The sequence below is a fragment of the Pelodiscus sinensis genome, chromosome 7 (genome assembly GCF_049634645.1).
Source record: "Pelodiscus sinensis isolate JC-2024 chromosome 7, ASM4963464v1, whole genome shotgun sequence".
NCBI classification, from domain to species: Eukaryota; Metazoa; Chordata; order Testudines; family Trionychidae; genus Pelodiscus; species Pelodiscus sinensis.
Window position 1 is genome coordinate 57,923,890 of NC_134717.1, and position 16,767 is coordinate 57,940,656.

The following is a 16,767-nucleotide window of genomic DNA, read 5'->3' on the forward strand; positions in this document are numbered from 1 at the left end:
GATGCACTACCAGCTGTGTAAACTTTCTTTAGTTAAACAAATACTCTAAAAGCAAACAGCTAGCAGATTTATGTTCTAGCTTGTTTCCTCAGCAGTAAAGTCTCCTTAAAAAATCATTGCACCCCCAACTGTAAAACAAATAGAGACAAATACATGGATATGATAAAACAAGCTCCTGAGCAAATTTTAATTTTTACATTCAACTGTGAATTCCTGCTGACACAGCTGAACTCCAATCACACATACTATATACACTGTCTGAATGCACTGAACAATCAAAACAGATGCATGTAATATACTATTGTAGCAGACTGCCATATACAGACATTGACAACTGGAATTTTTGCTTTTGTCTTTTAAAGGAGAGGAGACAGCTCTACCTGTTTATTCCAACAACATGCACTGCTCATTCGGTATAGTTTCCTCTTCTGGAAACTCTGAAGTGGCCTTGTTCGGGCTGACGTGCTCATAGTTTCAGATGGAGATCTCAGCCTTGTCCTGTCTTTTCTTCTTTTTTTGATGTGTTGATGATCAAACAACTGGCTACTAGATGACATTTCCTCTCTGTTGTCTGAAGCTCTGAAATTCCATGAAAACACTGAAATCAGTCAAAAAGGTCAAGAATGCTCAATGTATAAAGGCAACCTCCCACAATTAGTAAGTAGATTTACCAACCAAAACATATTATACCCATAATTCTAGAGACACTCAAAATTAACACTTGAGTTTTAACATACTATTTCAAGAAATCACAACTTGTGGCATAGGTAATTCCTCACTGGTTTATTAACATTATGAATTTCTTTTTGCAACACTGTGAGGAATTCTATTGATCTTGTTCACATTTTCTTTTCTATTCCCAGACAAAACCTATTTTAAAACTGACTTAAGTTTGAGAGTTCATAACAGTTCCTGGAATTATACTTACTTTTAGAATAACTACAGCAGCTAAGTCATGCATTTTACCTTTAATGATGAGAACTCAATACCACAATTTATGACATTCTCCTATTTATCTACGTTCCACTGAAGTTAATGAAATTACACTGGCATAAATGAAGGAAGGCTCAGGTTCATTATCTAGTCTCACTGTAGCCTAGGTAGTTAAATTAATATAAATTATTTGGCAAATGTAACTAAACTACTATAAACTACTATGCTATTAGTTTATGTAAAGGGACTAATAAAACTGAGGCTAATTCAAAATAGAAGATATCAGCCTAATGTGACAAAGTGGGATATATTTCTATCAAAATTCTAAACTCAATTTTGTATCATGTGTTCAATACATGTCTATACTTGCCTAAGGCAAGCTTACAGAATTGCATACTAGACAACAGCCCTTCCTAGGAAAAGTATTTGACATCGTGTTAAAAGACTATACTGAGAAGCTACCAGCAATCTGGAGCCACTAGATTTGATTGTATCTCAAAGGCTGTCTCACTCCCCCAAATGAATACACAGTGGCCCACAGAGGGGCAGGAGCATGGCCAAGGGAGGGAGGCTGAAGTCTTCCAGTAGAGCACATGGTAAGGAGACCAAAATTCTATTTTATTCTGAGGAGGAGGATTTCCAGAGAGGAGGAAGGGGGGATTCCACAGGCTGAACACAGATAAATAGTGAGCAAAAATTATCTTCAGATTTGCAGGGCGCCTTGCCACCAAGCCCAGCTCGGACTGCACTTCTGAAACTGGGCAGGCAGGGCTCTCTGGTCCAGCAATATTCATGGTCCTGCCAGACCACAGATGTTGCTGGACCAGAGAGCCCCAGATTTTAGAGGTTTGACCTGTACTCCTAGTGGGGCCAGAGTAGGGGGTATTGCCCATCTTTTTGTTGCTACTCAAGTGCTTCTAAGAATAGTCACTCTGGGTAAGAAATTCCACTGCTAAATCTATGTTCCTTGCTTTGTTCCCAGGTTGCCTGAAGGAGTTCAAATAGAAGTCCAGAGAGACCTCAGCCTAGGAGCAGCATGTAAGAATGGAAGGCTCTGAAGCACTGATTTTCGGGGTCTTGGGTAGCTGCACTGAAGAGTCCCATCTCGCACGAAAAGGCCCAGGAACAAGCTCTGAGCCTGAGAATGTGCCTTACTGAGAACTAGAAAGACAGACTCTGCCCAGACCAGTTGGTTTGGATGAGACTCAGAAATTAAGACCCCTCACAATAGGGCAGTGTTAATTTAGAGAGTTATTGGGCCAGGCTGTAACACTTATCTATCACATGTGAATTTCTCTAAATGTAATCATCATCTCCCTAAACTTGAACCACACACACCTTGCTTATAAGTCAACATTGGTTAGAATGCAGTATTTTAAAAAGGAACAAAAGCTATATTATAAGAAAGTAACTGAAAGTCAAAAATAGTACAAGCACTTTTATACACAATAGCAGAGCTGTCTGAAAGCAACTACATTTGTATTACCAAATTAGAACTGGTTTGCCTCATCAGACCAATTTCAATGCAGTATAAGACTCCAAAACATGCTCCACCTGGGTGGGAATGAATCAATAAAAGTGCACTTTACTTTTGTAGTATCCTGCTTTGTTTTGTTGCTGTAGCAACATCTGCCTGCAAAGTTAAAGGCTCACTACAAAAAGCATTCAAGTGTGCATTATTTTTACAACATCAAAGACCAGAAACAACAAAACACTGAATTGCCCGAGAAATGTCAGTAGATGAGCTATTCAGGGCCTGGTTTCATAATAGGCAATCTGTCTGTACCGACTGCTGTTATTTTTTATCTTGTTTGATAAAATCCACAAATCACAGATTTCTTATACAACTGTTAAGTGATAGGAGGCAATAAAACAATAAAAATGAGCTCATTACAACAACAACCATCGATCTTTTCTGACAACTAGCTCTAAGCTGCAAAACTGGGCCCTACAAAATAAGACTGTCTGCTAGGGATGTGAAAGCCAGGGATACAGAGAGGAAGAAGGTGGGGCACTACAGCCCAGCGATGGGCAGGAGGGGCCGCTGAAGCCTGGCTGGAGTGCCCACCCCTGTCTCTCATTCCCCCCTTTAATTAGTTAACTGGATAAACAATATGTTTAACTAGTTAGCCAATTAAATGGGATTTTCCATTCCTATTGTCTGCATAAGACATTTCATTTTATATATAGTATAAAAACTATAATATTAAAATGTACATTACACACACCTGTATGACTTGGTATGTATGATGGGGTTTTTTTGACATGAGTTACTGTGGCCTTTTTACTCATCAGTGATGAAGTCAAGGAGTTAAGTATATGCTACCAAGAGCTGTGGCTGTGCTTTCTGACAAATTCTTGGTACAACAAAACTAAAGATCTCAGAGCCAGTAGCACTGTTTGAGGCTCCAGCATATAGCATGGTTTCCCCGACATAGTCACCCAAATGGATTTCCCAACCCAGGTTTGAGGTATCCATTCTTATAAATGGAAATTCTGATGGCTGTCAAAATGAGACTCTACAGACTCTAAAGTCTATAAGGTGCCACAGGACTTCTCGCTGTTTATAGAGACTGGAAGTTCACTACCACCAGATGTGGAATTCTTGGATATGCTATGGCACTCCTTGGGAGTGTATGTGTGCCAGTACTCCTTGGGGGAGCAGGGATTGCCCCTTCTGAAATTGATGCTTAGCTAGGACTGCAAAGTCCATATTCTCAGTAAGAGAAAGAGACTCACATATGTGCAAGAGGCCATAAGCCTAGAAAACTCAAAAGGTTATTTTCATACCATGAGGCTGCACCTTTACCAAAGCTATGTATTTTTGAATCTCCTTTCTCATAAGAAAGCAGCAACACTGTAGTATTGAGAGCTGCTTATATGAAAGTTAGTTTCTATGTCTGAGTGGAGAGAAAGGATTAGGCAGAAAGAATTGGAAATTCTACCACAAGGTGAAGTAATTCTTGATTTAGTCTTAGATCAACTACAGGATCTGGTCTTAGTAACTATAGCATAATTAAATTTAACATCCTGGAAGGGAAGAAGGGGAGCAGGGAACATCAAAGAAACTCATTACCATAGCATTTAACTTCAAAAAGTGAAACTACAAAAAATTAGGAGACTGGTTAAATGGAAATTAAACAGAACAACCATAAGAAAAACCTGCAAGATGCATGGAAACTTTAAAAACACATTAGACACTCAAACTAAAAGGGACTGGGGCCGGGGAGCAGATATAGTCTCTGGCTCCCCGCCTCACCCTGGGCATGCGGTTCCCTCTGGTGCTGTGCACCCTTGGTGGTGGGAGGAGACTTGGCTTGCTCCCCCATCCTTAGGTCTTGATTGGCTTGGGAGCGGGAGAGTGGCAGGGCAGTCACCGGCCAGGTCAACCCGCTTGGCAGCCCGGATCTGGCCCACAGAGGCCCCTGTGCCCACCCTAGTACACACAGATAGAAGATTACCTAACTATGTTTCTTTCTTGCTTACAAAGTTCATCACAGTTTTAAGGATGTTTTGCGCCCCTTGTTTGATTTTTCATTGGTAATATCTCAATCATTTCTTCATGCATAGCATTTCCACAACTATATCGTCCCAGAATACACAACTGATCAACGTCACATATGTTACTTGTCTTGTTCAAAGCAAACAAAAAATAAGTAGCCCTACTCAAATTTTACATTTGTTCCTTGTTGATTTTCACAGCTCTGTCATGAACTGTTTTTGCCGATAAAGGTATGTCTTGAATTTTCTGTAAGATTTTTGTCCTTGTTGTAAAACGCATCAAATAGTTCTTGACCAATTGTTAGCATGCATCTCCTCACATAACCCCTGTCAGTGAAAGACTTCCCCTCTTGAATAATGCTGTATGAGCCCGCAAAAATTGCGGCCTTTAAGTTCTCACCTCTTTTTGACCATGCTAACAGGATATATTGGGTCCAATGTGCATTTTTCACGGCAGCTCCTCATAGGCTTTTTTTCAGTGCATCAACCTTGGGGTATTTTGTAGTAAATGCTGCATGTTTTGTCATGGACTTATTTTTAAAAAATAATTAAAACAGTCTCTCAGTACAAATGAGACAGTGTGGAGAGACCCAGACCTATGCACAAACGTATACAAGTCTGTCCACTCCTTTTGAAAATTTCAGTACTCACCATTCTCACTGTTGGGGGTCACATGATAATGGAAAGATTTCTAGACCAACCAAATACAGTAAACTTCCGATAATCCAGCACCTTTAGGACCCAGGGGGTGCCGGATTATCAGATATGCCGGACTATCAGAAGGGGGGACTATGAGGGGTCTGGAGTGGGGTGGGAGGGGATGCCACAACAGACCCCTCATAACCCCCCTTACGATAGTCCGGCTCTGCCCCAGGCGTCCCTGATTCAGCTGCTGCTGGTCAGTTTCAGCAGCAGCTGAATCGGGGATGCCTGCAATAGAGCAGCTGGGGTGATGCTGGGTTGGTCCCGCAGCGCCGAGGGGCGGCGCTACGGCACCAACTTAGCAGCACTCCAGCTGCTCTTGGGGACGCCTGGGACAGAGCAGCTGGGGTACTGCCCGGTTGGTCTCGTAGCGCTACCCCTCGGGGCTGCGGGACCAACCCCGCAGCACCCCAGCTGCTCTGCCCCAGGCGTCCGGATTCAGCATGCTGGTGAAACTGACGCTGCTGGTCAGTTTCGGCAGCGGCTGAATCCGGACGCCTGGGGCAAAGCAGCTGGGGTGCTGCCGGGTTGGTCTCGTAGCGCCGCCCCTCGGCGCTGCAGGACCAACCCGGCAGCACCCCAGCTGCTCTGCCCCAGGGGACCCCAAGTCAGCTGCTGCTGAAACAGATCAGCGGCTGATTCCAGGAAGCCCGGGGCAAGAGATTATGAGCTTGGAGATACATTGTGATGACAGAAGATCCCCTTTATTGTGCTTCACTGTGGAGATGAGTAAGAGCTCGGATTTCCAGAAAGATCGAGTTCTGTCTATATAGAACGTGAGAGCTCTGCATACGTCCAGAGAATGAAGCATAGCGTCCTGAGGAGTGTGCTTAGGGTAAAAGAAAGGGAGAACAACTGGTTCATTTATATGGAAGTTCAAACAAACTTTGGGAATGAAGGAAGGATGTGGGCGCAATATCACACTGTCCTTATTAAAAATGGTATACGGTGGTACTGCCTTTAAGGCTGCTAATTCTCCAAATCTGCAGGCAGAAGTGATTGCCAACAGAAAAACTACCTTCAGTGTCATTTTTGATAGTGAACAGGTAGCTAAAGGCTCAGAGGGAGCATGGGTAAGAGTGTCTAATGCCAGCGGTGGTAAGCTACGTGGTGGGCATGTGTCAGAGAGGCCTTTTATTAATCTCTTTGTTTTGGGGTGTGCGAAGACTGAATAACTGTCTACTGGTTGATGAAAGGCAGTAATAGCTGCCAAATGGACTTTTAAGGAGGCAAGGGCCAACCCAGTATCCTTGAGGAACAAGACGTAGTCTAGAATTGCATGTAGGGGTGCTGTACCTGGGTACAACGCTTTGTCAGAATACCACAAAAGGAATCTATGCCATTTTTGGAGGTAAGTGGAACGGGTAGATTGCTTTCCACTATGCAGAAGAACCTCTTTCACTTGGTTCGAACGGTGAAGTTCCCCTTCATAGAACCAACAATGAGCCATGCAGCCAGGCATAGGACATGTGGCTGTGGGTGGAATAAGGTTGCACTATTCTGAGTTAAGAGGTCGTGATGAATTGGAAGGTGATAGACAGGTAACTGGAAGGTGATATCTGAGGAGACAAGGGAACCATATCTGTCGTGCCCACAACAGGGCTATGAGAGTAACCGTTGCCTCGTCTCTGTTGATCTTTTCCAGCACTCTGTGAATAAGCGGATCAGGAGGGAATATGTATAAAAGGGGGCCTTTCAAATTGAGGGAAAGGCGTCCCCTAGAGATCCCGGTTCGATGCCGGCTCTGGAGCAATCATGTCGACATTTCTTGTTTTTGTAGGAGGCAAACAAGTCTATTTTTGGATGACTATCAGTGGAAGATGGATTGGAGAACCCGCAATTGAGCTCCCTCTCATGGTTTGGGGCAAAGTGCCAGCTGAGGGTGTATGCTGTTAAGTTCTTGATGCCCGGTAAGTATGAAGCTACCCAGATGACCATTTCGTATGCACCAGTTCCATAAACAGACTGTTTCGGTGCATAGAGTACCCCCTCGGCAATTTATATAATACATTGTTGTTATGTTGTCAGTCAATATTCTGATAGCATGGCCTTGAATATGTGCCTCGAATAAGGGCTGCAAGCATTGAAGGCAGCCCTTAGTTCCAATACATTGATATGGAAGGTGGTCTCTCAAATCGTCCATCGTCCTTGTATTGACATGTTGCCCATGTGGGCTCCCCATCCAATGAGAGAAGTATCCGTAGTTATGCAGGAAGAGGGTTGATCTCGATGGAACAGGACGCCTGCCAGAAAGTTGTCTGGATCGGTCCATCATTTGAGAGATCTTAGAAAATGGGAAGGGGGAGAGACTCGTCTGTGGACTTGTCATCTGAGGTGGGTATAAACAGACACAAGCCAGTGCTGAAGGGATCGAAAGTGTAGTTGTGTGTGGTTGACCACATAAGTCTCCTTTGGGGACATTGCCTAGCTCTCGATTGATCAAAGCTGTGCTGCTGATACCTAGAGTATGAGAACTCACAGTGTTTCTGATATGGGGTATATCTTTTGCAGTGGTATGGTGGGGTGCACAAGGTCGTTCTCAAAACTTTGCTCACATGCAAGACCTCGTTGGTCTTTTCTGTGAACAGCTTCTGTTTATCGAAAGAGAGATCCTTCACTGTCCTTTGTAGCTCATGAGGGACCCCGGAGGATTGCAGCCACGAGGCTCTCCTCATAACTACAGATGTTGCCATAGCTCGAGTTATTGTGTCCGCTACATACAGTGCTATTTGAAGGGCAGTCCTTGACAATGCATACCCCTCCTGAACTATGGATTTCAATATCGACCTGAGTCCAGCAGGTGTTACATGAGTGTGGTAAGTTTGAAATAATTGTTGAAATTGTGATTTGACAGTAGCACTGAATAATTAGCTATGCGGACAACCAAGGTGGAGGAGGAGTAAAGTTTTCTGCCAAACAGATCCATTCACTTGCTCTCCTTGTCTGTGGTGACATTCTTATATTGTGGAAGCTTGGATCTGTGCTGGGCAGCATCCACCACAGCATCAGTTGTGGGTGGGAAAATAAAAATTCAGCTCCCTCTGGGGGGGGGGGGGGGAGATGAAGTACTTTTTTTCTGCACACTTGTTGGTTGGAGGCACTGACACTGGGGTCTGCCAGGTCTCATCAGCGGCCTCCATAATGGCCTCGTCTATGGGGATTGTGATCTTTGCACACTTTGAGGGCTGAAGATTCTTGAGAAGCCGGAGTTGTTTCTTAGGTACTTCAGTTAGTTGAATCTCCTGGCTAGCAGCTACCCTCTTAAAAAGATCCTGAAATTGCTTCAGGTCATCTGGAGGAGACTGATCACTCCTCATCAGGATAACTGCCTCATCAGGAAATGAGGAAGACTGGACCATTGGTGAAATATCTGGCGGCTGCGCTTCCTTTCAGATAACTGACCCTCCTCCGGTTCTGACTGGTGAGCCATGGGAGGAACATTAGGAGGTGTGACTACTATCTGATGCCTATGAGGTGGCTGGAGAAAGATTGTGGGAGCACAGGAGACTGAATGTCCATAACAACAGGGTGGACCATATTATGACTGTTGATAATGGTGCCATGCCAAACTATATTGAGGATAGTAATGGTAGTATGCTGAGCTGTGATGTCTATATTCTGATCAGATAGGAGAAGAATATCTAGCTGAAAAGACACTCCTGTGATGAGTATGATAATATATCGGGAGATCTGGAGAATGTAGAGAATTTGGTGAACCTCTTGAGGATGGCAGAGGTGAATGAGAGATATATCTCCTGTAGAGAGATAGTGAGCGATCATATCTAGACTTATAGTGTCTGCTTTGGTCATGTACAGTATGTTCTGTGTCACTCCCTCTTAAACGGGATGAATGCGGAGAAGGTGATGCTGAGGATGATGCCGGAGAGAAACTCAACGGTTCCAGGCTTATATGTCTCGTAGAGTCACATTTTTGTCTAGCTTTCTTTGGTGCCAGTGGGCTGGACAGCACGTATGGTGCTGACACTGGGTCAGTTGGGGTATATGATACCTTTATTGATGAAGAAGTCAGAACTGATAGCGGTGGTGCTGGATTTGGCGGTGCCGCATCGGTCAGTGCTGTGATTGGTGGCGCCGCTGTAGTTGACACCGAGATTGACAGTGCCAAGACGGGCGGCACTGGAGTTGGTGATGCCATACTGGTCGGTGTGGTAGCTGGCGGTGCCGACTGGCGAGCGGGTCTGGCCATTGACAGCACCGACACAGATTTTTGCCAGGATTCTGAGTCGGAGGCCATTTTATACTGTGATACCATGGCACCCGATGTTCCCGGTTTGTAACCCACCCTCACACATGCCATTAAGGCCAGTGGAAGGGAACGGGTTGGCAAGGCTCTTTTTGAGCAGTAGCCAGCTGTAGAGAAGTGGCTTTCTGTTTTTCAGCCCTGGATGATTGTGAAGTGGCAGCTGACTGGGCCAACTCCACAGGTTGTAAGGCCTTGTTGAAGAGAAACATCTTCAGCCTCATTTCCCTATCTCTGCGTGCCCTGAAAGTCAGTTTGGTGCAGTGAACAGATTTCTGAGGCACAAGTGCCCACTAAGGCACTTAATGCAATTGGTATGACCGTCCAATGCTGGAATAGCATCACGGCATGCGGCGCACTTCTTAAATCCGGGGGAGCCCAGCATAACAGCTATCAACTAACTACTAAGGGAATTTTTTTTTAACTAAACTATCAAAGTGAACAAACTAAACTAAGTAATTTTTGTTTTCCTTTCTAGATTGTCTGAGGAGAGAAGGTTTGCTCCGTCTGCGACTGAGGCAGCGAAGAAGGAATTGGCAGGAGCTGGACCGCGCACGTGATCAAAATGACATGAATGGCTCGAGTCATGAGCCACGCTTGCACGGTCCAGCTGACTACTGCTCAATTAAAACTCCAATCTGTGGCGCCGGGACAACCCGACAACAACAGTGGAGCACCCACGGGGACATCACTCGAAAAGAACTAATGTTTATTAGTACAATACTTTAAGAACTTTGAATGAAAGATGCAACTTGTAGCAAGTGCAAAATGGCATAAGTGGTAAACATTTTTCTACTATTCATTTCACACAATCTGCTGTGCAGGAAATGAAACATCTCAAAAAGATAAAGCAGTTACCCACCTTTCGTAACTGCTGCTCTTCGAGATGCACTGCTCATGTCCATTCCAATAGGTGTATGCGCACCACGTGCATGCTCGTTGGAAGGGTTGGCCGTGCAGTCCCCTGGATTGGCATCTTTAGGGGAGGTATATAGGGCTCTGCCAACCCCACACCTCCTCAGTGCCTTCTTGCCAGGTACTCCGACAGAGAGTGGGTGGGTGGGATTTGGAATGGACACAAGCAACACATCACAACACTCTCATGTGTCCTCAGAGATGCTGGGAGGGAAAATTACTGGAGGCTGGAGTGGTATTGGCACTAGTGTAGCAGGGTGCTCTGGCAGTGCCTGCACAGGCTCAGTTTTGGGCATCTTTTGATGGTGCAGGGTGACCCAAATGGCTGAAGGTGGCTGGTGGGTGGAGATCATAAATGCCACTCTTGATACTGGACTCTGAGTCCACTGTACCAGAGCCTGCCATTGCAGGGGCCCAGGGCATTTTCATCCCAGAGGAGCTTCCCAATGTTGGTGCTGAGAATGAGATCGCAACCGGTACTGGGCACTACACAATACTGAGGACTTTGCCTCGGACTCTGACATGTATTTGGAGCCAGACCAAGGTGGAGTGGTTTCCGACAGTGCCAGAGAAAGGTTCAGGAGCGACAGCAAGCATCGCCTCATCATGGCTGGTTTGCCTTGGTACCAAAGAGGAGCCAGTGCCAGCATTAGTTCAGGTGCCAGTATTGGAAATGTAGGTGCTGTCAGATGGCTGTGCCAAGGGTGGTGCTGCAGGGAGGGCTGGTGGCAGTGCCTGTGCCTTATGCGGCCCCGTAGTTAGCGCTGGTGATGGTACCAACTCTTCCACCAGCACTCCATGCAGATTAGTCATCTGAGCCTGAACTCAATGGTGCCGGGGCTGCTGCGCCTTCCTTATGTTGTCCGGACATGGGACGAACCAAACTGTAATTGCTGCCAGCCTTCTGGCTGGTGAGTGGCCTCTATCCGACCTGGTCTTCTTGTGCGGAGCAAGAGACTGGGAGCAGTGCTGCACCAAGGATCTGTTCATGTGTGTTGAGGAGTCATGACAGTTCTCTTTGTGTCTCTCCTCTCTCAGTGTCAACGGGTCCCGCATTGAAGCCAATGAGCTGTGCACCTGAGAGGTCGGTGCCGGCCACCAGCTCTGGCACCAAGGGGCTAAGTGTCAACTCGATAAGCAGACGTTTCAAATGTTTGTCCTTCTCTTGCTTGGTTCTTGGCTTGAAACTCCTGTAAATACTGCACTTAGCAGTTAAGTGCCCCTTTCCCTCAACACTTTAGGAAAGCAGTATGTGGGTCTCCTTTGGGCATAGCCTTGCCCAAGAGTCAAAGTGCTCAAATCTCTGGGGTCATTGCATGCCCTGGGCCAAAATGAAGAAAGAAAAGGGAAAAGAGGGGAGGAACTCCTCCAACAAAAAACTATCATCTACTAACTACATGAATGACTAACACTTAGAATAACTATTTACACAAAGGGAAACAGCTAGGGCTATTTTGCTGAGCAAGAGAACAAGTGCGACCATCACTGCACGTAAGAAGGAACTGAGGAGGCCGAGGGGTAGGGTTGGCAGAACCCTAGACTGTGCCAGGAAGGCACCACTCCAGGGGACTGCACAGCTGACCCAATGGGTACTGCTAAGGGAAAAACCTTCCATATGCACACCTATGGGAATGCACATGAGCAATCACTTGAAAAAAAACCCGCAATGTTTGTGATATATAATGATATTTTTCCTTATTAAAGAAGTGTTTTCATTGTTAAAAATGAAGGAAAGTCATCACATAAAACAAAACTATTCAAAGTCAAATCAATTACATAATTTTCCCTAGGAGAATTTATTCTGGCATAATAAATGCAATTTTAAGTTTGCAAAAACAATCTTCCTTACCTCCTGCCTTCACAGCTACATTTTGTCATATGAAGATTTTACTTGTATATAATCATCTGTGGAATTGATGGCAACTTCAGGAACAAAACTGATAAACTATTTGATTGTCAAAAGCAAATCTATTACCTTTACGTTCAGAAGCAAAAGCTTTCTACTTTTTATATTTACTACTGAAAAATTACTAGTTTTGACTGACTTAACATTATAAAAAAATTACTGAAGTTACAACACTAACCTCTCTCAAGAAACAAAATTATATCACACAGTCACCTACCTGAGAGAGACGCCATTGACCAGCTGTTTGTGTTTACAGGATGTGGAAGAGAGAGGAAAGAATGTGGGGGACATATTGAGTGGAGCAATTAGATTATTGATGATTTCACTCAGTTGAGCACTCTGAAAGACACAGTAGTCAAGCTTTCATTCACACAAAGCAACAAACTAAAAGATGCCTCTATCCCCCATCATTTAGTATTCTAGGTCTAGTTTTCTCCATGACAAAGTAATTACCAGATCTCTGGACATGCCAAAAAAAAAAAAAAAAAAAAAAAGGCACCTCATATCTTTTCAGATAAAAAACACAAACTTTAAAAGTAGCCTGCAGAACACATTTTATCTTTCATGTAGCAGTTAATAATGGTAGAAATTTTGCAGCTGATTGTGTAGCTGCTGTTCGTGACTTCGAAACTGGGCTTCAATACTGTCTCAAGAGAAAAAAAAATGACTGCCTACTTGTTATCATAGTATTGGCTGATAAACCAAATAGTTTGGTCATTGAAAGAATCCTCTTAGTTGCTCACTTAGGTTGAGAAAAGGTATAATAATGGCCAAAAGAGCAACAGTAAGAACTAATGGAAATAAAAAGATGCTAGACGTGATAGAAATCCCTACCTTTATTCTTATTTACTGGTATATTCAAAAGCTACACTGAAAGTCCTCAAAAAAAAATCACGACTTTAAGAATTGTGTGAAACAGAGATGCAGTTAATTCACCAAGACTAAGAATTCTTTTTTGTAAAGTGACAGAGCGCAGATAGTATTTCACAACTTCTCTGTGTTTTGAACATTAAACCTTAGTGGTTACTTTGACATAAAATTTAATCACTAGGTTGTTTAGAGGAAATTACTACTAAATAGTTTGACTTTGCTAATATAAATTATGTATATTTGAAATAGCAGATTCGTGCCTAACTTTTTTATTTGCTAAGATTCACTCTACCAGAAGTAAGATTATTTATTAAGTATTCTTAAAAGAAAAACAATACACAAGTTTGTCTCAGAACATAAGCTGATTTACAGAGCTGGCAGCTAGATAAACTTTCTTTTTTATTTATAATGTGAGCAAATCTGACATGGAGTCAGCAAGAAAATAAAGAAGGCCATAATTTCAGACCTTTTTCGGGCAACTGCACACTTTTAAAACTGTCTGGAAATGTTTAGGCACCTCAAAAACCCTCAAATGTTACTTTAATCTTAACTGCTTTAAAAGTGGTCTGTAAAGAACTGCACAGCGAATACTCCAAGTAATCAGGCTAAGCTGGGACATTGCTAAAAAAAATACTGTCCAGCTTATTTTGTGCCTTTTCCAGCACTGTGTATATTTCCCATTTAGAAAATATGATCATAAAGTCACAAAACATAGCAGGGGCAAACAGGAGTAGGTGTACTACCTGAAACTACTTTTATTTCGCTTTTTAAAAGCTGACTAAATTTCCCAGTGATGCATCTAAAAGTCTGATAAATCTTTTATCTTCTTTGTTGGACATTATAAAAACAAATTTTACTCCACTTTATCCTAACAAGTTTCCTACAGTTGGTTCATGAACATGTTTCCCCTATATCTTTACTTGCATACCTTGTAGGGAAAAGAAAACCTTCTAGGATCTACACCGTATTTCCTAGAATCCAACTTGGAAATTAATATTTGAGACACTGCATCAAAATTCTGCTCTCAGCTATGCCTAAGCCACAGAAGTCAATGGGGTTACAGATATATAACTTTTCACAGAGTTGGCCTCATGTTTGTTGGGGAGAGCAGGTGAACAAAGTTTGGGGGTTATTTTTAATGTAATTTATTTTTACAGAAAAGTTGCACTCGTGAGAAACCACAGCAAAACTGCACTAATCCAAATCCTTATGGACAAGAAGTTACATGGGAAACTGTTAGAGTTGTTGTGCAGGAACCTGATGTTTATTTCTCTGAAGCAAGAAATGGCCACTTTGATTAAATCAAAACAGAATTATAGATACTTCAGTGAAAAGTTAATTTGTAAACCTAGTGACCAGTTTATTTACTTAAGATATTCAATCCATCAGCAATCACTCTTAGGAATGTGAAATATCTTTACGGGTCTGTAAAGAAATGCCAGGTAGCTTGCTCTAATTCTGTAAAAGGTTGGCTCCATTTGACACTCAGTTCTTACCTGTTTTTCTATGTTTCGTAGAAGTAAAGTGGGGCTGCTTGGTGACATTTCAAAATCATGTTCCGGAATAGAATCCTGTCTCTCAAAGGTAGCTTGAGAATTCCCTGTGGAGTTTAATAACACTTCTGGGTTTGTCAATTGCATTTGCTTCTTCAAAATGTCTTTTGGAAGTGGGAATTCTTCTAAGATCACCATCCCCTAGACAACAGCAATTGAAAACAGTAAGTGGACAACAAATTAACCCTCTTAAATCATTTTCAAGAGGCAGTCAACCCTGCAACATACCTCCTAAGCCTGGAGCAACTCTTTGGAACAAGTCTGAGTATGCTCAGTGCATTCAATATGTAAATAATACTTCATCCACTTAAGCCACAATAAAACGGTAACATTCATTTTTTTTCTCCTTGGCAATACTAAACCTATGCCCATAAAGCTGCCTCAGAGTCTATGCCAAAATTCAAATTAGAAATCAACTATGTGATTCTTTGCCTGATGTTTTAAGATGATTGGTTTCCTCTTCGTAGAAACAAAACCCTCAGTCTTTGATTTCCAAGTTAGTTAGCATCTTTACAGATGAGTTTTCTCTGAAAGTCCTTAAAATGTTCCCTTCCCTTTCTTCCCCAGCTGCTGCCACCCACACAAAATGTCAAGGTTTCTCTCCACAATCCATTAAAGCATGAAACACCGCAGTCTTTCACCATAATTCAAGATAATTTTTTGGAGTTAGGAATTTTTTGTATTCATGGAGGCAACAACTGCATATAAAATAATTTTTCTATGAATTCCATTGTTCTTCAAGGCCACAAGTAGGAATAAGACATCAGCCTCGGTGTATTTTTTTGGTATCTCATCTGGAGTATAAATGGCTTAAAAGGATAAGTATCGCTTTTCATAGTAATGAACACCAGATTTTTATAAACAAAAACAATAAAACCCTTTACTTTCTTCTCCACAAGAAATATTAAGTGTCAAAAGCTTTTCCTAAAATAAGAAACTGCAAAGTCAGAGACATTATAGCACATGTGAAATAAAATAATAAATAATCAGAGCTTTGAAACAATCAAACCTATTTCCTCAACTGGTCATGCTAAAATGCCATTAGCTTTAACTTATATGCTTCTTTTCCTTTCAGCAAAAGCCTACAGAAACTTGGAATTTTGTGGCATGAGCCGGGAGCGTAAATGTGGTTCTGAGATCTATTCAGATATCTGAGCTACTATTTAGTGATGAAAGAATAGGCTCTTCAACTTCACCTTCTCATATTTTGGTTTTCTTAAAAGTTATGGAGGATGAAGGAATGGCATGGAATGGAACTCAATCAAGAACCCTGTATTTCTTCTAATATCCAATAGGAGGAGAGGTCTCTACCTTGGCTAAGGCTCCTGTGATGCTTCCAGGATAGTGCTTTAATTGAATGGTCCTCGCCAACATCACACTGACACCTTGAGTCGTGTCTCAGTCGCAACTAGCTCTAGAATCTAGAATAAGGATGTTAAATATCTGTTAATTGACTAGTCGAGTAGTCGATGGAGTTTCCATCGACTACTCAACTAGTCAATAGGCACTTCCACATTCCTCCTTTGAAATATACATTTCAAAGGAGGAATGCGGAACACCGCCTGCAGCCTGGGGCCCCCAGCGGGGACTCTTGTGCATTTCAAAGCCGCAACACAGCATGGAGCTTGGGGTCAGCAGTGGACTCAAGAGTCCTTTGCTGATCCCGAGCTCCATGCTGCGCTGTGGATTTGAAATGCTGCGTGGAGCTGGGGTCAGCTGGGGACTCCCAGCTGATTCTGGGCTCCCTGTGGCATTTCAGTAGAACCGAGGATCAGCTGGGGACTCCCCAGGTGACACCAGGTTCCGCGCAGCATTTCCTCAGAACCCAAGGTTAGCTGGGGACTCCCCAGCTGATCCCAGGTTCCACAGAAATGCCGCGGAGCCTGGGATCAGCTGGGGAGCCCTCACCTGACCCCAGGCTCCACAGCGCCACTTTGAAACACTGAGCGCCCCACAGCTGAGCCTGAGCTCAGCTGTGCAGGGCAACCCCTTTGAAACGCAGAGGCGGAGTTCAAAGGACAGCGCCGCACAGCTGAGCCGCTGAGCACTCCCCCTTTGAAGTACCCGTTCCCCCCAACTTTGCTGCTTCTATCTGATAGAGGCAGTGGAGGGGAGGAGGAGATCAG

At 43.3% G+C, this 16,767-nt stretch overlaps 1 protein-coding gene across 4 annotated transcripts in view; it reads right to left on the bottom strand.

Moving 5' to 3' along the window:
- The window catches only part of KANSL1L (KAT8 regulatory NSL complex subunit 1 like), a 99,738-nt gene that overhangs the window by 48,070 nt on the left and 34,901 nt on the right, over positions 1-16,767 (bottom strand). For all 4 annotated transcript variants that reach the window (XR_012905316.1, XM_075933925.1, XM_075933923.1 and 1 more), the window contains 3 exons: positions 14,585-14,782; positions 12,436-12,557; positions 381-579 (listed from right to left, as the gene is read on the bottom strand). Coding sequence is in view for 3 of the 4 variants with exons in the window: in XM_075933925.1 (XP_075790040.1) it covers positions 381-579; positions 12,436-12,557; positions 14,585-14,782 (519 nt within the window). In the remaining variant the exon portion in view is untranslated. The remainder of the gene's footprint in view (positions 1-380; positions 580-12,435; positions 12,558-14,584; positions 14,783-16,767) is intronic.